General features: G+C 37.1%; 1 protein-coding gene across 1 annotated transcript in view; it reads right to left on the bottom strand.

The window, feature by feature from the left end:
* Positions 1-23,929, bottom strand: part of LOC125106957 (uncharacterized) — a 118,964-nt gene that overhangs the window by 8,932 nt on the left and 86,103 nt on the right. The window contains exon 4 of the mRNA XM_047741519.1: positions 1,761-1,886. Within this exon, the coding sequence (XP_047597475.1) occupies positions 1,761-1,886 (126 nt within the window). The remainder of the gene's footprint in view (positions 1-1,760; positions 1,887-23,929) is intronic.

Genomic DNA, 23,929 nt, shown 5'->3' on the forward strand with positions numbered 1-23,929 from the left:
GATAACTTAGTGTTTAAAGCAAAAGGGCATTCTACCATTCCGTGAGGACAGTTACCTTAGATGATAGGGACATAGTAAGACTAGTGAATTTTATGAGATGAACAGATCACCACACTTCATTTGCTGTAAAATGAATTTTTTGGTTGGAAACAATACATTCCAAAGAATTTTAGAATATAGAATTTAGAAGAATTTAGAAGAGTAAGGCATTCTGTAAATCCATGGGCTGTGGTGGTTTGGACTGAAGCATCACAGGCAGGAAAAGTAAATATGCTTCCAAAAGTAAAAGTCTCAGGACACCTGGGTAGCTCAATTGGCTAAGCATCTTCCTTCAGCTCAGGTCATGATCCCAGCGTCCTGGGACCAAATCCTGCATTGGGCTCCTTGCTCATCCGGGAAACTGCTTCTCCTTCAGCCTGCCTCTCCCCTGCTTGTGCCCTCCCTTTCTCTCTCTGACAAATAAATAAGTAAAATCTTTTTAAAAATAATAATAATAAAGGCTCTTCCAGTGAGAATGAAGTGTACCCTTTGATGGAATTGATCTAACATAATTAACCTCTACCAAGGTTGACTTATCCTCCAGGGAATGGTCCCAAATCAAAGGTTCATTTTTAGTCTCTGCTGTTGTAGCTTGGGTTCATTGCAGTGGTTTTGGTCAGTGAAGATCCATGTTGCTAAGTCCATGCATAATCTCCATTCCTGCTTACACAATCACTTTTAAGCAAAAGCCCATTTGGTAAGGACAGGGACACTGAGGAAAAGTGATACCTGGTATCTACAGAGTGGGTCATCTTTTTCACGTTATTGTGAATATCCTTTTTTGTGAGATTCCTCTTTGATAATATTCATATGGTACACAAATAGCTCCATACTGCTCACTTGGAGAGGTCTATCCACTACCTCTACCCCAGACTGCCATGTCACCAATCTTCCACTTCTGTTCTTTGTCCCTGACCATTCAGCCATATGTCAGCAATTACCCATGAATTAATATAGATCATAATTCTGGTGAACTCTGGTCTAGATACAGTAGACAGCTAAATGTACCACTTGAAATTCTGCCCAATGAGAGGATTTTCCTTCACTGGTATTCAAGTCCACCCAGAGTAGGATTGTGGTACTGCAGTAATTCAATTTCAGGTGGTGTCAGCATTTGCTTCAGAATCCTCTTTAAACCAGGCCCAATTTTTTTTCTTAGCTATAGGCATTCCCAATGCATTTATAGGTACAAATTGAAAGAAAGGAGGCAGTGTAGCAGGAGATGGAGCTAAGACTCCTACAACTTACTTTTTAATGTAGGAGTTTCTCAAGGCCCATCGAGACTGATGATAGAGTGCTGTTGAGCATACTTTATTTTATGGTTGATAAGTCATACAGCACTCAGCCCATGATCAGCAACTTGGGTCACATAGTAACTTGGTGGCTTGTGGTTAAGTTACCAGTCTCTATTAGGGCCAATGATATGAAAAAAACCTTTTCCCAAAAGGACAGTAGTAATCTGCAGAAGATGGTGTAGCTTTGCTTCAAAGGCCTATAGGAGCCTGCCAAAGACTCCTATAGGATAAGACAATATCCTTATCTACCATAGATGGCAAAAGCACAATCATATCAGCTGGGTTATATGGCTCAAATGGCAGAGCAGATTTTGCAACAGCCTACATTTGATGATGAGATTCCTCCAGGATCCTCACCAAACCAGAACATTTTGGGTTACCCAGTAAATGGATCAGAGTAGTATATACAGCTATAGTTTATGTTACCTCAAAATCCAAAGACACCCAATAGGCACTGTGTCTCCTTCTTCCTGGAAAGTGGGATCCGATGGAGCAATTTGTCCTTTATCTTGGAAGAGATGCCTTCCAAGTCCATACCCTGCATACTGGACCCTATAAAGTAACCAACTCAAGAAAGCTCATTACTGGTTCTTCAGACAGAGAAGACTAATTTGCACAAACAGAACACAGAAGTCTTTCTAATGCAAAAGATGCTTAGCAAAATTTGTATCCTCAGCCTCATTGTAATCTTCCCTGTGTTCCCAACCCAATTCTCCCACTTCTTCCCAATCAATACCCTAACAATACCCTAACATTACTATAAGAGACCATATGATGTTGTAAATTCAATTTGCATTGTAGCTTAGCCATCCACATGACAAAACTTTGGTCTTGGCTAGGAATTTTGTTACTCTGCAAATAAAACAGATGAAGGTTTGTTTTAGGGCAGTCATAGGAGACATCTGTTTCCTTACCTGGGTCTAAAGCTAGAAATTTAATACTCTGAACTCACTGTTTGTTTGTTTGTTTTCCTTGAAGTTCTACAGTGCACGTAGAAGCAAGCGGACAACAATATTGTTTTTCCTCTAAGATAATCCGTGGCAAGAGCATATTTATAGGCACTTGATTGCTGGTGACAAGGTCAAGCATTATTGCTTGCACTATTGCAATTTTGATATATTTTGCTGCTTCATGTGATGGGCTACCAATTTACCACTGACAACAGTGTCATTAATTCTAAATTTAGGCAGATCAGAGAATCAGTTCTAAAGTCCTATCATCATATTTCTGTTCCTCTGGACCAATTTCCAGTACCAATAACAGTATCAGCTATGGTTTAATAAGAGAAGCAGAGAACCTAGTGAATCTTGGAGCATTGGAAGAGATTAATTAGAGCATCTGAACCTTCTGTACCAGTAGTAGGAGCCAGGGAAGTTACAATTCAGGAGAGGTAGTTACAGGAACAGAGGAGTCACCAACTAATTAATTTGAAAAATCAATCGTATATAGCTGCCTAAGTGGGACTGCAAAAGGAAAGCTATTGCTTCAGTGACGTTATTGCTACCGTGGGTCCAAATCAAGTGTTTGTTTCTCATCATCAAGTATGGCAGATAAGAAGACAAGGTGGAGGGACGCCTGGGTGGCTCAGTTGGTTAAACGGCTGCCTTCGGCTCAGGTCCTGATCCCAGCGTCCTGGGATCGAGTCCCACATCGGGCTCCTTGCTCAGCAGGGAGCCTGCTTCTCCCTCTGCCTCTGCCTACCACTCTGTCTGCCTGTGCTCATGCTCGCTCCCTCTCTCTCTCTCTCTTTCTAACAAATCAATAAATAAAATCTTTAAAAAAAAAAAAAGAAGAAGACAAGGTGGAGGTGAAGTAGAAGAGAGCAAGGACAATCTGGAATTGGCCAAGTTCTTTTTTTTTTTTTTTTTTTTTTATCACATATGACTAGAATGGCCCTCAGAGAGTAATGGCCACTACTTCACTTCAGCCTTCTGAAATACATTTCAAATCATAAAAAACAGACCTATAGTTTTGTTTTACTTTATTTTTGTTTTTTAAAGTAGACTCCATTCCCACCTTAGAGCCCATTGTGGGGCTTGAATTCATGACCCTGAAACCAAGACCAGACCTGAGATCAAGAATCGATGATTAACCAACTAAACCCCCCAGGCTTCCCCAAAAGAGACCTATATTTTAAAATATTTTGGTTGCAAGTTTGAGTAATAAGCAAGATAAAGAAAAGTCCTATGCACTTTAGCTGAGGATTGGGTTAAGAGAGTGTGTGTGCCATGGGTGGATATTTGGTGGGTGGGTGAAGGATGGAGACACAATATGCTATATTTGAAGAAACAAAAATCACATTGACATCAGACTTCTCCTCTGTTATATTAAATACCAACTACTTAATGAAGCAATATCATTAGAGTTTTGAGGAGGAAAGGATGGGACATTAGAATTTATGTTTAAATTGTGTTTCATGTAGAAAAGTAACAAATTTATTCTTAGATACTCAAGAGGTTTGGAAAATATCTGACTTATTTATCCCTTAAGAAAAGCTACTGATAGCTTTAGACATACTTACCTAAGAGATTAACCAAAATTAATACCTCCAGAATTAGAAATTTTGCGTATTAATTCAAAAGACTTGGGGCACCTGGGTGGCTCAATGGGTTAAAGCCTCTGCCTTCAGCTTGGGTCATGATCCCAGGGTCCTGGGATTGAGCCCCACATTGGGATCTCTGCTCAGCAGGGAGCCTGCATCCTCCTCTCTCCCTCTCTCTCTCTCTCTCTGCCTGCACCTCTGCATACTTGTGATCTCTTTCTGTCAAATAAACAAAATCTTAAAAAAAAAAAAAAAAAGACTTATTTAAGGGCACCTAGGTGTCTCAGTCAGTCAAGCATCTGCCTTCAGTTCAGGTCATGATCCCCAGGTCCTGGGATTAAGTCCTGCATCAGGCTTCCTGCTCAGTGGGGAGTCTGCTCTCCCTCTGCCACTCCCTCCCCCACTCATGCATGTACTCTCTCTCTCTCTCTCTCTCAAAAATCAATAAAATCTTTTAAAAACTTAAAAGAAAATAAAAGACTTATTTAAAAGAACTGCTGGTAGGCACAGTACACAAGGCCTGATGAGAATTATGAGAACAATAATTCAAGAAGCCATGCCAGATTGACATTACCACCCTAATCATCTTGCAAGAATGCAAAAGTATAGATGCTTCCTTACCAGTGGAATTTGGACAAAATTTTAAAACAAGCAATCTGATTATGAATACTATTTTTCTTTAGGATCTGGCAGAAAATGCTTCTTGAGAATAGCTTACCCCCAATCAAAGTATATAGTTAATTTCAGAGTTTCAATTAAACAATGAAACAATCATAAGCCATCTAGTCCCAGGACTATAAGAAAGTACATTAAAATTATGATGTTGCAAAAAAAAAAAAAGATGATGTTGCCTTATTAAAATGATAGCATTTTAACTAGATACTTGTTGTTTTTTTTTTTTTAATTTGGGATTATTTTTCAAATTGTCTTTCATGAACAGATTATAAATTCGTTAGTTGCAGCAGTTCTGCTTCCAAGTAAGATGTGGTCAGTCTCACAATGCCTAGTCTCAAAGTCCTGCTAGAGGTACTTATACATACAGCATTGAACTCCAAATCTCACCCTCAAGATGTTTGAGGTGAACTCAAAGTAGATTTACAATCCAAATCCAACAGAGCATAATGCCTGATCAGATCAAAGCAATGTCTCTCATTCTAGCCTCCTGACAGTGGAAAAGATATACACTCTCTAGGACAAAATAGTATTTCAGTTGGATATATAATTGGAAATATAATGTTCAACATATAATTAAAAAAAATACAAGACATGCAAATATGAGGGAAAATGTGATTTGTAATCAAGAGAAAATATAGTCATTAGAAGCAGACCCAAAAAGTGACCCAGATGTTGGAATTGGCAGACAACGACTTTTAAACTAGTATTATAAATGTGTTAAGGAAAACAAAAGAAAAGATATATAAAACAGGTGAAAATATATAAAACTTAATAAAAATTAATCTCTAAAAAAGCAAATAGGGGCAATTGGCTGGCTCAGTTGGTAGAGTATTCAGCTCTTGATTTCAGGGTTATGAGTTCAAGCCCCACATTGGGCATAGAAGTCACCAAAACCAATAATAATAAAAAAAAAAGATTAAGAGCAAATAGATATCCTAGAACTGAGAGATACAATAACTGAAATTAAGAATTCATTGTACAGGCCTAACAGCAAGCTGGACATAGGCAAAAAGATCAGTGAATTTGAAGAAAAGTCAATATATATTATCCAGACTAAAGCACAGAGAAAGGAACAAGAAAAAAGAGATGGTATGGTGGGAGGAGAAGAGAGCAATTGAGAGAATTTTGGTAACTTCTTTGCTATTTTCTCTTTGAATATTTTTTCTGCTACATCTTCTTTCTCCTCTCCTTCTGGAATACCATTAGGATGCATGTAAGATTTTTTTTTTTAATTGTGCTAACATTCTTTTATGCTCTTTTTTGTATTTTTCATTTCTCGTATGTTCTTTTCTGTAGTTTCTCTGATACCCAACAATAGCTCTCTGGATAAATTTGGGAATATCAACCTTTTATCCTGAAATAGAAAATTCCCTCAGCACAAAAGTCTCAATAGAGTATCATTATCTTTTTTTTTTTTTAAGATTTATTTATTTATTTGACAGACAAAGATCACAAGTAGGCAGAGAGTCAGGCAGAGAGAGAGGGAGAAGCAGGCTTTCCACCAAGCAGAGAGCCCAATGCGGGGCTTGATCCCAGGACCTTGAGATCATGACCTGAGCTGAAGGCAGAGGCATCAACCCACTGAGCCACCCAGGCGCCCTGATAAAGTATCATTATCTTTACTAAGATGCTCTATCATGTTCTTTAGATAGTGCACAATACCCACGATAAGAATAATAGAAAGCTATTTAAGCAGAACAGTGACAAGATCAGATATATACCTTAATATTAATATTACTATTGGGTTTCCTGGGTGGCCCCAGTTGGTTGAGCATCTGACTCTTGGTTTTGGCTCAGGTCGTGAGCTCATATTCAGCAGGGAGTCTGCTTAAAGATTCTCTCCCTCTGGCTCTCCCTCCCCTGGATTTCATGCACATGCTCGCTCTCTCCCTCTCTCTGTCTCTCACTCTCTCTATCTCTAAAATAAATAAATAAACCTTTAAAAAATATTAATATTACTATTTATAACCCCTAATGGAATAATAAATTCTGTGAAATAGAGATAGAATTGCCATATGAGCCAGGAATTCCGCTTCTAGGTATTTATACAAAGAGAAACAAAAACACTAACTCAAAAAAGTATATGCACCCCCATATTCATCTCCACATTATTCACAGTAGCCAAGACAGGAAAAAACCTGAGTATCAATCAATGGATGAATGGATAGAGAAAATGTGTATATATACAGTGGAATATTATTCAGCCATAAAAAAGGAATGAAATTGTGTCATGTGTGACATCCATGTTGACATGGATGAACCTTGAGGGCATTATAGTAAGTGAAATAAGTCAGACAGAGAAAGATAAATACTATATGATCTCACTTATATGTTGTATCTTGTAAAACCAAGCTTACAGATACAGAGAACAGATAGATGGTTGCCAGAGGTGGAAGTTAGGTTTGGGCAAAATGGGTTAAGGGGGTCAAAAAGCACAAACATCCATAAAATAAATCACGGGATGTAATATATAGTATGGTGACCTTAGTTAATAGTACCGTAAAGTCTATTTGAAAGTCTCTAAGTCTCTAAGATCTTTTAGTTCTCATCACAAGAAAAATAATTTTGTAACTACATATAGTGACAGATGTTATCTTGACTTATTGTGATTATTTTGCAGTATACGAATAGTGAATCGTTAGGCTGTACACCTGAAATTTGTATAATGTTTATATCAATTACATCTCAATTGAAAAAAAATAGACATCCCATCTCAAAAAAGTGATACAGGAAAATTTGAACAGTGATTTAACTTTTGTTGATACAGAGACATGATATTATATCTGTGATTTAAGTTAGTCTGGTGGAGTAAAGAAAAGTGGGGGGCAATATGTAAGACAAAAATGACCATGCACTGATAATTATTGAAGTTTGATAATGAAGTCCATGGGAGTTCATTAGACTATTTTTTCCATTCTCCCTACTTTTATATATCTTTAAAATTTTCTTGATAATTTATAAAAACAATCAAGATTAAGGATTTTTAATAAAGTAATTATAAGATAGGAAAATAAACAATATCTAAAAAGAGCTAAGTAAATTTTGAAAAAGAATAGTAAAGAAAGGAGACAGGCTTCCCAAATATTAAGATATACTACAAAATCAGAGTAACAAAAACAGTGATGTACTGACAGAGGAACAAAGTGATATATACATAGTTCAAAATAAAGAGCCCAGAAACAGATCCTTGTATAAAAGAAAAGTTGGTATATAACAAAGACTGCATCATGAGTCAACTGGTGGAGGGAGGGGGAGATTTAAAGATATATTTTTTTATGAAAATAACTCATTACAAAGATAAAATTTAAATCAACAGTTGTGTCCTTATAAATACTGTATGGTATCATTTATATGTATAATCTATAAAAGCCAAATTCATAAAAACAGAGTAGGATGGTGGTTACCATAGGCTGGGGGGCAGTGTTGGTTAAAGGGTACAAATTTTCAGTTAGAAGATTAACAAATTTGGGGGATCTAATGCAGAGCATTGTGATATAAACACTATATTATATACTTAAAAGTTGCTAAGTGAGTAGAATTTATATGTTCTCATCACAAAAAAGAAATGAGAATTATGTCACACGATAGAAGTATTAACTAATACTATGGTGGTAATTATTTTGCAATATCTAAGAGAACTGAATCAACTCACTGTTCGCCTTAAATTTCAACAGTGTTTTGTGTCTATTTTACTTTACTAAAGCTGAAAAAAATTTTTTTTCATTGAAAAATTAAATCATCATAGTTAAAATATTAAAACTTTCAGAATAAAAAATGTTGGTGTAAGACTACATCATGTTGGGGGTATTGGCAGGGAGGAGAGGATTCTTAAGACCCCAAAAGCATACCTCTTGAAGGGAGGGAAATGGTGGAGTTCTTTTATATCAAAATTGTATGACAAAGGATACAAAATAATTTTAGATCCTGGACTGATGGATAAGGTATTTATCAGTGATTACAACTGATAAAGGATTAATACTTAGGATACACAAGAAACTTATAGTAATCAGTGAAAAAATGACAAAAACCCAATGATCAAATGGGTAAAGGATATGAACACAGAAGAAGAAATGTTCTACATCACCAATAATCAGAAAAATATACTTTTTAAAATGGGAAATCTAAATAGGCCACAATTTAGAGAACTCTAAACCCAGATTGTACCACAGATGAATTCTTTAATACAGTTGAGGAAATAATACCAATACCACACAAATTCTTTGATAAAGCGCAAGAGGAAGGAACACTTTCTAATTCATTTTGTGAAATCAGAATCACCTTAATACCGAAAACTGCTAAGGCCATTGCAAAAACACAAAAATTAAAAAATTGGACAAATTAAAGAATATAGGTAAAAAAATTCTTTAATGAAAATTACCAAATCAAATCTACCAATATATAAAATGAAAAACACTTTATGACCAGTACAATAAATAACTATATTTCCAAAACAAACAAAACGAGTGAGAGAAATGACATTATTTTACATTTCTGCAAATCTCTTGACTATCTGGCTTAACAAATAAGAGCTGGATTCTCATATCTGCTTCTACATTCCATCTGTTGTGATTTAACACATCATGTAGTCTCTGGAGAAACTTTTGGTCCATTTGTGAGAGAGTGAGAGTGAAAAAGGCAAATAGGATGTTAATTTTATAGAAAGGTAGCGTTGACCTCATGCAACCCCTCAAACAGTCTTAGGAAAGTCCACCAGTTCCCAGACCGCACTTCAGGAACCGCTGATCTACGCAATGGCAGTGGAAAGATGGGGGGTAGGGGTAGATAGAAATCAAATGCTTAAGAAATTGATGGCAAGCATATAAAACTTTGAGATTTTTTTTCACTTTATTTCATTTATTTTCGGTGTTCCAGAATTCATTGTTTATGCACCACACCCAGTGCTCCATGCAATAAGTGCCCTCCATAATACCCACCACCAGGCTCACCCAACCCCCCCCACTCCCCTCCCCTCCAAAAACCTCAGTTTGTTTCTCAGAGTCCACAGTCTCTCATGGTTTGTCTCCTCCTCCAATCTCCCCCAACTCCCTTCTCCTCTCCATCTCCGTATGTCCTCTGTGTTATTTGTTATGCTCCACAAGTAAGTGAAACCATATAATTGACTCTCTCTGCTTGACTTATTTCACTCAGCATAATAAAACTGATTTTTTTTTAAATCACTGCTTGTAGTAAACACTTAGCAAAAAGAGAATGGGAAATTTAAGAGTGATTGTTGAAGGAAGGTATGGTCAGAAGAAACCTTTTTGCTTCTCTTTTCAAAAAATGGGAGAATGCTAAAGGAAAGGATTTCAGTATAGAGCAAGAAGCTGAAAATTCAGGAGAGAGGGAAAAGTGGGATCACAGTTCTTGAGAAGAAGATGCATGATGGGAAGAATTGGAAGCCAGAATAAAAATTGGCTTTGGATTTAAAAAAAGGGCTACCTCTTCCCAGGGCCAGACCTAGAACAAGATAAGCAGGAACCACAGGGTACAAAAGAACCACAGGTTCTTGCAAGTTCAGGACCAGCAATGGGAATGAGTGCCTCCTTAAATTTGCACCCTAGTTCCAGCTCTGCCTCCTCCTTAATTATGTAGAAGAAGAAGACCGTTTTAGTAGGTTTGTTGATTTGGTGGCAGGAAATACAAAGACTCCTATACCTTGTTTTCTATTTTGACTGTGTAACAGACACTAAATTTGGCATGAAGGGAGAAAGTTGTAGGAGTGTGAGGGTTGATGAGATTGGGAGAAGGTTTGGAATATATTTCTTAAAGTCTGAGATGCTTTAAAAAAATTAATATTAATGAAATTTGGAGAAGAAAATTATTTCTTATAACTGTGTATGTTTAGTATGATTAAGTTTTCTCTTCCAAACATTTTATTATTGGAAGAAGCATCAATGATGGTGTCTTAGAGAATTAAGAAGGAAGAAAGGTAACAACGGAGGGTGAGGATGTTGACTAGAAAAATATTGTAAGATTGTTGACCTACGTTGAAGGCACAACTGAGGCAAATAACTCCCAACCCCATGATTTTTCTTTAGCAATCATTTGCCCAACGTGCAAATACAGAGAATGGGATAGGGAGTTCTTGCAGGTTTTTACAAGTGAGTTCACAAGAAGGCAGAGGACAAAGGAAGTTAGGGAATACTCACTTTTTGACTTACATGTATTTTACTGATTTTTAAAATAAGATGATGAATAGCTAACAAGCATATGAAAAGACATGCAACATCATTAATCCTTAGAGAAATATAAATAAAAGCACCTCATACCCATTAGGATGGCCACTATCAAAACAGTAAAAAAATAAAAAAATAAATAAATAAATAAATAAATGTAAGCAAGAATTGGAAAAATTGCAACAGTACTGTCAGTGGGAATGTAAAATGGTATGACTGCTATGGAAAACAGTATGGGAGATTCCTCAAAAAACAAAAATAGAATTCCTATATGACCTAGCAATCTCTCTTTCTGGGTATATATCCAAAAGAATTTTATTTATTTTTTTTTAAAGATTTTATTTATTTATTTGACAGACAGAGATCACAAGTAGGCAGAGAGGCAGGCAGAGAGAGAGGAAGGGAAGCAGGCTCCCTGCTGAGCAGAGAGCCCGATGCGGGACTCGATCCCAGGACCCTGAGATCATGACCTGAACCAAAGGCAGCGGCTTAACCCACTGAGCCACCCAGGCGCCCTATCCAAAAGAATTTTAAAAAGGATCTCGGGAAGCTACCTGCACAAACATGTTCATTGCAACATTATTCACAAGAGCCAAGAGGTAGAAGCAACCCAAATGTTTACTGACAGATGAGTAAAGAAATGTGGTGTATGCTTAGATGGAATGCTGTTCAGCCTTAAAAAAGAAGGAAAACCTGTCACATGCTACAGCCTGGAAGAACCCTGGGAATTACACTAAGTGGAAAAAAAAAAAAAGTGGTCAAAAAAAGACAAATACTATATGATGATCTCACTTATATGAGCTACGTACGTAAGGTAGGCAAACTGATAGAAACGGAAAGTAGAGTGGTAGTTGCCAGGGGCTAGAGGAGGGAAAATAGGGAATTGTTCATATAGAGTTTCAGTTTTGCGGGATGAAAAATTCTAGAAATCTGTGTCACAACAATGTGAATAAACTTAACACTACTGAACTGTGCACTTAAAAAATGTTAAGATGGTTTAAAATCATTAAATTTATGGGTTTTTTAAATCATAAGTAAATAAATACATACATATATAAAATGATGAGTAAAATAATACAATCATGTAAAAACTATTGATTTTCAAAAAAGGTTTGGTTTGTCATTTCTGACCAAATTCTTTGATCTCCTACTAAAAGGAGCTTTATAGATGCATTTGCCTTCCTAGTTGCTGTGTGTGTGATCGAGTTTAGAACTCTTACATTTTTGGAGTACTCTGTGTTTGTGTATGCGCGCGCGCGCGCGTGTGTGTGTGTACACGTATGAAGTGAAATAAAAACTGGAAAAATTCAATTAATTTCAAAGGGAGACTCACAGATGAAGAAATAAACTATTATTTCCATTGGAGTCAAAGAGAGATCATATGCCAACTGGAAAAAGAGAAGAGATCCTTAACATAAGCCAAATATGTCCCCTTAGAAGTCTAGCAAAAATTTTTTCTCCAAATATTCTGATAATGGAAGAAAAGGGAAAATAATATAGACTGTTTATAGCCTAATTTTTTAGAGCCTTGACTAACGTTACCAGAATTTATTGGTTTGGTAAGTTAAAAACTATATTTTTACTTATTTCCATAAAGTTTTTTAAATGTGTTTTGATAAGATTTAAAAAAGAAAAAGGAGGCAAACTTTTTTTTTCAATATAATGAACATATCTTTTGTTTTTCTTGTAAAAAAATGTTTTTACTCGTGTATTCAATTTTTTTCCTGCTACCTAACCAAATAGTTAACTAAAGAATGGGTGTATTAGCAAAATAACCCTTCTATCACTATAGCTTCCATCAGTTATCTAGAGGGAAGGAAAGTAAACTGAGGTAAAGAAAAGTTGCTAGCTGGCAAGAAATCATTAATACTAAGACTACTTCCAGCTTAGAGTTTAAAATAAACAGATTATATATGAGATTTTATCACAGTTCAGCTGTATCAAATGTAAGAAAGCAGTGTGTATATGGATATTTATTTTATTTCATAACCCATACCTGTGTAAAATATGTCACTATGAGCAAAAAGATGAATAAGCCTATTAGACACATTTGGAACTGTGGTGCTAGATTACTTAAGGAAAAAGCCTTTGAGAACAAATAGGTGAAGAGAGAGCAAAAGAAGTTCATAAAAGAGAAAATAGGATTAAAATGTTAGGTTTTAGGGTACTAGAAAGAAGTTCTCTGATGATTTAAAAGTGATTTCTCTCTAAATGTTGGTATAGCTTGGGCGCCTGGGTGGCTCAGTGGGTTGGGCCGCTGCCTTCGGCTCAGGTCATGATCTCAGGGTCCTGGGATCGAGGCCCGCATCGGGCTCTCTGCTCAGCGGGGAGCCTGCTTCTACCTCTCTCTCTCTGCCTATCTCTCTGCCTACTTGTGATCTCTCTTTCTCTGTCAAATAAATAAAATCTTAAAAAAAAAAAGTAACATATCAGCTTAACTGTGCTGTTATTTTATTAGCATATTTTGCTACTGCTTTTAAATGAGTATTTTTGCTGCATAATTTTGCGAAATGAAAAGTTTTTCAGGAATGGATGTACATAGTTGCAGCAGAAATCCAAGTATAGTATTAGGGAGGCAGTAAGGGCTAATCCAGAGCTTCCTGGTCCAAATTTAGCTCTGCCTGTCTTTAGAGAGTTCTGTGATACTAGACTTATATGAATACCCTCTTCCATTACAGGAGAATTTACCATATATAAATAAGAAATGCCCCAATAAGACCAGGATATAGTGACAAAGGGCTAGCAATCTACAGAGGGTCAGAAATGCAAATTTCTTTCTTCTTTTTTTTTTTAAGAAATGTAAATTTCTAACTAGAACTGAGGAGGCTCCTTAACAAAAGTTAGTTATCCCTTAATATAGTGTAATCACACCTGACAGAGAAATTAAAAAAAAAAAAAATTGCATGTGTTGAATTAAACTGAATCTGGAGGGCAGGAATGCAATACATGGTAACATTTACCAAAAAAAGTAAGAACTTTGTCAAACTTCTTAAGCTTTGTGACTTGTCTATGTTTGCAGTTTTAATCACCTTATCTGTTTATCTTAGAAATGGCAGGAAAACCCTTACTATATTCCACTTACTGAGGCTTTTCAATGTGCCTAACACTGTGCTAGGTGTTTTAAATATATTGTGTCATGTAATTTTCATAATCCCAATAGGTAAACATAGTCTTCATCATGGAGGGAATTAAGGATCAGACAGATTGACAGTCACAGAGCTACTAAGTGGTAGGGACAAGATTTAAATACTTGACTCAAAATGCCATAAACTTTTTAAGGCCACAGAAATCTATGGAGTACATGGAACTAGTTGGAAAGCTGGTTAAAAAAGGAGAGAGAACTCAGGTCCTACCCTAGACCTATTAAATCTAAATCTCCTGACTGTCCATCTTTTGCACATTTCAAACTCTGTAGTCCAACTGACAGTGGAAGCTAGTGTGTTTGTCTTAGATATTTACAATCACTTCTACAGGTAACCTCATAGGTTGTAAGCTAACTTCCCTTGAGTTATGTACCTACCGTGATCTGATCAGTAATACTAGAATGCAGTTCAAAGCAGCTTCCCGGAACAGGGCTTGAGTTAAAAGAGGACAAACAGGTATGACAAGCTAGTATGACTTTATGTCCAGTATATTTCACTTCTTGCGTGTCATGCATGAAACATAATTCCAAAGATGACCTATCACATGAAAAACTATAAATGTATTCAAACTGTCCTTAAGAGACAGAAATAACTACTCTATCCAAAAGTGGTATTATAAGTGTTTAGTAGAAAAAAAATTTCCCCCACCCTTGCAAAAGATACATTCACTTTCTAATCCCCAGAACCTGTAAATACTATTTTATATGACCAAAGAGTGAATATTACCTTGTATGGCAAAGTGTATGATTAAGTTAAGGATCTTCAGAGGATCAGTCTTTACTGTGTTATGTGAGTGGGCCCTATCTACAATAGTATGTATTCTTATGAGGGAGATGCAGAGGAAGATTAGAAAAACAGAGAGAGAAGGCAATTTGAAGACAGAGTCACTCCAAATGGAGTGATGTGTCCTGCAAAGGAACAGCAGGCAGCCACCAGAAGCTAAAAGAGGTAAAGAATCAGCTCTCCCCAAGAGCGTCTGGAGGGAGTTGTGACCGTGCCAATAGCTTGAGTTTGCACTTCTGCTCTCCAGAACTTTGAAAGACTAAATGTATGTTGTTTTAAGCTACCAAAATTGTGGTGATCTGTTATGGCAGCTGCACTAAATTAATATAGGGGTAATTTTCAAATTTGTTTTTTCCTTTCAGTTCAAAATTCCTGGGTATTTCATATTAGCCCTCTAGTCCTTTGGGGACCTATCCAGGTCTTTCCTGTCATTCTTTAGTCTTTGGACTAAATTCTAAATGTAAATACCAAAAACATTCCCTATTGATCAGTTGTTTACAAGTATTAGTGGCAGAATACCAAAGAGGCTTATAACTGGTATAGTTTCTTGGGTCCCACCAAAGAAGTTAGGGTAGCATCTGAAAAACTAAATTTTGAGAGGTGCCTGGGTGGTTCAGTGGGTTAAAGCCTCTGACTTCGGCTCAGGTCATGATCCCAGGGTCCTGGGATCGAGCCCCACATCGGGCTCTCTGCTCAGCGGGGAGCCTGCTTCCTCCTCTCTCTCTGCCTGCCTCTCTGCCTACTTGTGATCTCTGTCTGTCAAATAAATAAATAAAATCTTTAGAAAAACAACAACAACAAAAAAAACCCTAAATTTTGACAAGTAGCTCAGATCATTTTGATGGGCCTTGGTCTACATTTTGAAAATCAATTACGTATAATAGGAGAGGAAATATGAAGCATTAGTGCACCAAGTAGAGTTAAATTTATCTGTGAGTGACAGAAATCATTAATATAGACCCCTTTTAAAAGTTAGAAGTTTAGGGGCACCTGGGTGGCTCAGTTAAGCGTCTGCCTTTGGCTCAGGTCATGATCCCAGTATCCTGGGTTGGGCTCCCTACTCAGCAGGGAGTCTGCTTCTTGCTCTCCCTCTTCTCCTCCCCCTGACTCATGCTCTCTCTCCTCTCTCTCTCCCCCAAATACATTTTAAAAAATCTTTTTAAAGAAATCTAGAAGTTTGTCTCATACATAAAAAATAATCAGAGGTAGTCAATCGAAGGCTCTCCTAGCCTTCCATTATGTAAGGAATTCAGGCTTCTTCTAAATTCTTTCTCCTTCTATTTTACTGCTGCTCCATCCTTGGGAGTCTAAGATGGCTACTTAAATACCAGCCATATGTCCACATTCATCTTGTAGGAAATTACCTTGATGGAACGGTAACGTCTAAGTACACTGCTATGTAAACTATCACAGAGATCATTGAACAAAAAGACCTGCAAACCAAATAAGAGGCTTGAATTATGTGGTTTAGAAAGTCAATTTAACACACCGAATGAGAAATAGGGAAAAAAAGATGGAATAACACATTAACACATTTAGGTTAGGATGCAAATGGGATGGAAAGACCACACTACCTAAATCCTAGATTACACAATGTTCATATAACCTTTTTTTCTGCCACATGTCTGATGTGATTATGAGGAGTGGAACTGGGATTCGAACAAGGGAGCGTAGCAGGCAGGACCAACACACCATTTGCTCTACCAGCGAGAGGCAAGGGTGAGTATGCCTGGCTCCAAATGTAGCTCCATAATTAGTATGCTGAACAACTATGGGTATTTTTTGTTTTCGGGATAGAACATGTGTAAGGCCAGAATGGGACCACATGAATATTACAACTGAATAGTTATGTTGTATTAGTTATTGTTGCATTACAAATTATCATAAATTCAGCAGCATAAATAATACCCATTTACTACTCACAGTTCTATAGGTTTGAAGTCTGGCATTGCTTGTCTAAGTCCTCTGTTCAAGGTACCACAAGGTTGACATCAAGGTTCAGCTAGGTTGATTTCTTATCTGAGGCTTCGTGGAAAAATCCACTTCTAGCTTCATTCTTCTTGACAGAAGTCAGTTCCTTGAAGCTGCAGGATGAAGTCCTCATATCCTCTCTGGTTATCAGCTAGACTTACTCTTGGTTCATAGAGTTTGCTCATATTCCTTGTCATGTGGTCTCCTCCATCTTCAAGGCAGGAATGGAGTGTCAACTCCTCTTGCTTTGAATCTCTGGCTTTCTGTCTCTGATTTCTAGACCCAGGTTTAAAGTGCTCTTGTAGTTTGGTCAGGCCCACCTGGATAGTCTCCCTATATTAAGGTCAGTTGATTTGGGACCTTAAATATGTCAGCAAAATCCCATCACAATACCTAAATTGAAATTTGATGAATAACTAAAAGAAAATGTGTATATACTGGGGGCTAAAAGCCATTTTACAGTTCTGTCTACCGCAGTAGCCAACTTGGGGATGGCACAGCTGTCAGCCTAGGAGAAATATCTGTATCTTGTGACTTGACCTTTCTACCTATAAATAACATTCTTGTCTGTCCTGTCATATACTCCATTTATTATGTATAACTTTAAAATGTCTTACAAGTTACTTACTTAGAATCTATACTGTATGAGTTCTGCCTGTGTCTCACAAGCTATTTGCTTGCACCTTATCTACAGTTAACATAGTCTATGAGTTTCATTATTTCATAAGCAAGCATCTTACCTGGTATCTAGGCTTACTACTTTTTAAATATATATATATATATATTTTATTTATTTTTGACACAGAGAAAGAGGGAGAGAGAGAGAGAGAGCAAGCACAAGCAGGGGAATGGCAGGCAGGGGAGAAGCGGGCTCTCAGTACCCTGGGATCATAACCTGAGCCAAAGGCAGCCACTTAACGACTGAGCCCCCCCAGGCACCCCTAGGCTTACTACTCCTTATGAGTTTCAAATATTTCATTCATATGTTTTATCCTGTACAAAAGAATTGAATATTCTCAAATAATTCAGTGGAACATAATATTATTTCAGCCAGCATAAAAAAGGAGGAAGTGAAAATATTATTTCCCTCCTATACCTTGCTTAAAGACTTTCACTAATACAGTGTTTCTGCTTCTGTTCCACTGGTCAGAACTTAGTCACACATACATACTAGCTTAAAAAAAGATAAGGAAAAGCAGTTTTTGAGTAGTCCTGTGCCTAGAAAAAAACCCGAGTGTTCTCTTACAAAGGTAGAAAGGAGAAAGAGATGATAGGGGACAATCAGTAACTTCCATGACGATTAGTAAAAAACCAAAACAACAATAAAAATAAATTTAATGTAGAGACTATGTCTAAGCCCTCATGTCTGCAACTGGTCATGAGACAGTAGCTAGTATTTATGATATATGACTTACCTCTCTCTTTACCTAGACTGTGTTCCTTGCCTTCTACATCACTTAAGCTTATACAATTCTACTCCTCCCTTTCCTCCCCTCCCTTGCCTAGTCGCCCAACCCCCAATGAAGTGCTCAACCCTTCAATTTTGAGGGCGAAGAATCATTTGTGATCCTTACTCTACATGTCTCTGGTACTCTGGTACCTTTAGATAACAGTAGAAAGAGTTTTTTAGATTTCTTGCTGAACTTTTCTTTTCTCCTTTATCATCATGATCCATCACTCAGCCAGAAGTCATTAATTACCTCCTTTCCTACCTCTTGCTTTGGTGGCATAAGGAGGCTTTCTACTTCAAACTAATTTCCACTATTACCATATCCCGTCTCTCCTTTCTAAGACTTAAGGCTGAAAAGTCTATGGTTTCCAGTTCAGTATACAAAAATTCTGAAAGTCGGTTATTATTAGGTGTGATCATGAGATGTGACACTCTCAAGTACACTGCCAGTTTCCTGGAATCCTATTCTTTACTACGGGAGGGAAAGTACCATTGTTGGTCACTGGTTCAGAACATATATCACAGACTGCAAGAAAGGACTCTAACTTTGCAAAATGAGGTTCCAAGTCTGATATCCTATTTGGATTTTCAATAGAATATTCCCCTTTAAAAAAATTATTTATTTATTCATGAGAGACAGAGAAAGACAGAGAGAGGCAAAGGCAGACGGAGAAGCAGGCTCCCCGCTGAGCAGGGAGCCCGATGCGGCACTTGATCCAAGGACCCCTGACCTGAGTTGAAGGCAGATGCTTAACCATCTGAGCCACCCATGTGCCCCCAAATATTCCACTTTTTAAAAAGACAATTTGTTGGCACTGGAATGTATGATAATGACAAATACTCTAGGCTTCAGCTTCATTTCTTTTTCTATAAAGAATGGTCTGAGGTAATGTGGATGGAATGTCATAGTGATGTATAACACACCCAATAAGTTTATAGATTATGGCACTATAATCATGAAAATGAGTACACAACCAGGGGGAGTCTAGGTGAGAATAAAACATTGTCATCTAGGGACGCCTGGGTGGCTCAGTTGGTTAAGCAGCTGCCTTCGGCTCAGGTCATGATCCCAGCGTCCTGGGATCGAGTCCCACATCGGGCTCCTTGCTCGGCGGGGAGCCTGCTTCTCCCTCTGCCTCTGCCTGCCATTCTGTCTGCCTGTGCTTGCTCTCTCTCCCTCTCTCTCTGATAAATAAATAAAAAATCTTTAAAAAAAAAATTGTCATCTACATGTCAGGAAGAGCCCAGTGAAGATGATCTACAGTCAGGTAGATAGCTTCCCCTTAAAGTATGGGTGAGCTGTCTCTGTGTTTTCCTCTTATCAATGATCACTATGGCTTGCCAGTTAGAATTAGCAATGATAGTAAATGAGTTAGCTTTGGTGAAGCAAAGTCCAGGTGATAAACTCATGATGGCTTCCTTCACTGCCACCATTGCTGCTTTGCTCATGGGTCCACTGAGGAAGAACAAGGCCAAGAATGATTGATAACCACCATATGGGTCATACCATACATCCAACTAATGAGCCATCATGTTTTAAGCAAGGACTATATGAAACCTCAGGAGGAATTCAGAATCAGGTTGGGCCAACCAAGGGACAAACTCATGCAGAATTCCAGCTCTCATATAATATCTCTAAGCCCATACACTGACCAGTGGAGTTAGTTATATTCTGGATTCTAAGTACTTAAGTTAGGTTACAATCAACATCAAATTATCCACAAAAAGTTTTGCTATTTGCTTTCTTTCCATGTGTGATGTTATATCAACCTTTCTATGGGGACTTCTCATCCCCCATTCAATTCAGATAGTATACTTTTATGAACTTATTTAAGTCAGAGCAATGCCTAAGACTCTGTTCTTCTATTATGGTTGTTTAAACCATTCTCTGTTAAGTCCACTGTTTTTCTGAAATATATGTTAAGCAATGTCTTAGTAAGCTAGTTGTTAAATTTTTCCCACAAATCCTACTGTTTTGAAGCTAAAAACATTGGTACCCAGAATGAGGCATCTTTTGGCAGCACTCATACTACAATGCCTAACTATCTGCTGCTTTCCTTTTAATCTCTGCAACTGCTGTGCCTGGATCACTACACTCCATTTATTCTCTTAATAGTTGCCACATGGGCTAAGCCAGCCTCATATCCTTTCAATACTATAGTTATCAATAATTCTATTTTGGTTTCTGCCTTAAAACCAGTTGGTGTGGAAAACTAGCTTTCTATCCCTATTCTCCAAATATGAGCTAATGACCACATGCATAAGAATTCCTTGAGAGGTATAGGTGAAAGTATAGATTCCTGAGCTAATTTCAGTTGTATCGACTAATTCAGAGTATCTGAGTACAAAACCAGGACTCTTCATTTTAATAAGTTTCTTGAGTAAGTCTTATGTAAAATAACCACTGCCTGGATGGCCTAAAAACCAGGTAAAGAGAGTGAGGCCAAAAGGGTTAATGTACAAGATCACAGAGTTAGAAGGAGCTGTGCTACCCTCTTAACCACTATTCTATGCTGAAATACATAGGGTCTTGGGATAGATCGAGAGTAAATACCTCAAGACATGTAACTAAGTTGTAATTGAGTGAAAGAGTCAAAAGCAAGTTTTGCATATGATAATAAGTAGGTATAAGTAGATGTAAAAAATTATTCATATTTATTTGTGGATTTGTAAAGATTTATTCATATTTATTTGTATTAGATCTTGATCTGCTTCAAACTCCATGTAGCCATTTTTAGAAATGTAGCTATAAGTGTTTCTATTGAAGAAATGTTAGCATTTGTCTGCTTAAAAAGAAATTAAAGGTGCTAGAATTCTTGTCTTTGCTAATAAATTAAGGGGGAAAGGGGCACCTGGGTGACTTAGTCAGTTAAGAGTTAGACTCTTGATTTCAGCTCAGGTCATGATCTCAGGGTCATGAGATCAAGCCCTGTGTCAGGCTCCATGCTCAGCGCAGAGTCTACCTGAGATTCTCTGTCCCTCCCCTCTCTGCTTGCACACTCAAATAAATAAATAGGTAGATAGATAGATACATACATACATACATACATACATAAATAAATAAAATCTTTTAAAAGAATTAACTAAGGGAAAATTCTCAGTGAAAGTAATTTTAGATGACCTGCAGTCCCCACCTGGTTTGGGGTCTCAGCAATCTGCAAAAATGTGGCAGAAGGTACTAAGAAATAAACAAAAATCTATAGAGGAACTAAATTTGAACTAATTTTTTTTCACACATCACTTTGATTTTCTTTCCTGTTAAGAAAAAATTATCCCAAATGTGGAACTAAAGCAAAAGGATGATTGCATGTCCTTTCAGTGTTACACTGCATCCTGTTAACAGGTTCTCTCTAGTTCTAGGATTCTTTAACTACTATAGCTTAAGATTGTAAAGGTATCACCTTGTAGATTATTTTTTTCTGGAAGAGATGCAAATAATTAATGTTCTATAGAAAAGATACCATCATAAGTTATAGTGTTATTGACCAGTAGGATTTTAACCACGTTTGTCTCAAATTTATTTTAGTATGCTTGTCTTTCCTGATTTTATTATATAGTTCTTAATTTCTCTAATTCTCCTCTAAATCAGCTTTACAGTTCTGCTATTTCCCTCATTAATGAAACTAACAAATTGTTGATGGTATCATTCTATGTGTGTTTGAGTCATTTTTAAGATTTTAGAAATGAAATTATACTTGGTTATAAAAATTATTCCACCTAGATGCCAGAGTGGACTCATACACTAGAACCAGTGAAACTACCTTGCTTAAGAAGCATACCTCAGGGGCGCCTGGGTGGCTCAGTGGGTTAAGCCTCTGCCTTTAGCTCAGGTCATGATCCCAGAGTCCTGGAATCAAGCCCAGCGTCTGGCTCTCTGCTCAGCAGGGAGCTGCTTCCTCCTCTCTCTTTGCCTGCCTCTCTGCCTACTTGTGATCTCTGTCGGTCAAATATATAAATAAAATTTTAAAAAAACATTTAAAAAAAAAAGAAGCATACCTCATGGGTTGTTTAAGGAATTTCCCTTTTTCATCTTCAGAGTGAATTCCAAGCATCAATGTTATTTTACCTTCACTAACTCACTTGCATCTCCCTCAGTTTTTTCTTTTTTTTCCTCTTACTCTGTGGTTTGTTTCTGTTTCTGGTTCTTGGCCAAGTTTGGTTTCAGTTCTGGTTTGCATATAGCTAATAAATTATTTCCCTTTGGTAGAAGAGAAGCAATGATGGGAAATCTAGTTTTATGATCTGACCATTTGGTGATCTCTGTTGACTTGATAGGAATCTATTCTCTGCTGAATTGGATGTGGCAGAGAATATGGTTTATTGATCTTTTTTTTCCTTGGCTCATTTATCTAACAATTTGTGAATTCAAATGAATTAAGCAAATAAACTGTGTCTAATGGAAATAAAACTTGTCTTTGGACTGGTGAGTTTTTAAGTTCTGGGTTTACTTTTTACCCATAGGTAAAGTTGTAGAACTAAATCTGCAAGCTCTCGGTGTATCTTTGTGTCTGTAATTTAGAAGAGCCTCTACATTCCACTGCTTGAGTAGGAAATAATATCCTACCCTCAGAGTATAAGAATGAATTTGATTATAAAATCTCTCAAGGTAAAGGAGCTCCAATTTGGTTGGTTTATAGAGACTAAAAGAAGCTTGCAATCCATAAAGAAACCCAAGAATTCTAGGGGAAAACCCCTGAATTTCTAATACTCTAAATGTGCTGGTCTTCTAAGAAGAAACAAATTTCATGAAACTCCTAGCTCAGATGCACTTTTACATAAAAATCCAAGTTCATGAAACTATAGTGAATCCTTGGACAAATGGGACCAGTTTGACAGTTTTAGTTTTTAGTTTTTTAAAAACCTATTTATTTATTTAAGAGAGTGAGTGAGCAGGGGGAGGGGCAGAGGGAGAAGGAGACAAGCAAACTCCCGGTTCAGCAGGGAGCCCAACACGGAGCTAGATCCCAGGATCCTGAGATCATGACCCAAGATCATGACCCAAAATCATGGTCAGATGCCCAACCAACTGAACCACCAAGGCACCCGACAGTTTTAGTTTTTGCTTTCAAAGATTGTGTTTATTTATGACAGAGAGAGATAGCAAGAGAGGGAACACAAGCGCCAGGAAGCTAGAGAGGGAGAAACAGGCTCCCCCCTGAGCAGGGAGCCTGATATGGGGTTCAATCCCAGGACTCTGGGATCATGGCCTGAAACAAAGGCAGATGCTTAACCCACTGAGCCACCCAGGCACCCTCCAACAGTTTAATTAAAAAAACAAAAACAAAAACTATGTTTTCTTTATTTCGTTAATAGAGAGCATGAAATAAGCATTTAAGATTATGAAATATGTAAAATTATATATTCAACTAAATTGAATTTTAATTCTGGCACATTTTTTCATATCACCAGTAATTGTATAGCAGTTCAACTTAAACAGAATCCCCAAGATCCTTAGTTAACTTACTATTAGTTAATTAATGGTTCATCCTTGATTACCTGAATAATTCCCAAATATGATAGAATACCAAAGCATTGGTCATTAAATATAATCTATACTTTTTCTTCTTATGTTTATATGTAATTAAACAAATATTTTGGAAATGTTCATTTTTGTCATTTTAAGAAAGTGCTAAAAAAATGTGTGTATGTGGTTATGAGGATCATCATAAATACGCTTCACTGATGTGCTAGAATGCTTGTATGTTAACATCCTACCTCTTGGTTCTCTCTGTAAAACAGTAGTTAATTTGTTTAAAATGCATATGTAATATGGGTAATTAAGACTACAGGTTGTCCTTACTTCTAAGGGGCACCTGGGTGGCTGAGTTGTGAATCATCTGCCTTGAGTTCGTGTC

The sequence above is a fragment of the Lutra lutra genome, chromosome 8 (assembly GCF_902655055.1).
Source record: "Lutra lutra chromosome 8, mLutLut1.2, whole genome shotgun sequence".
Lineage (NCBI taxonomy): Eukaryota > Metazoa > Chordata > Mammalia > Carnivora > Mustelidae > Lutra > Lutra lutra.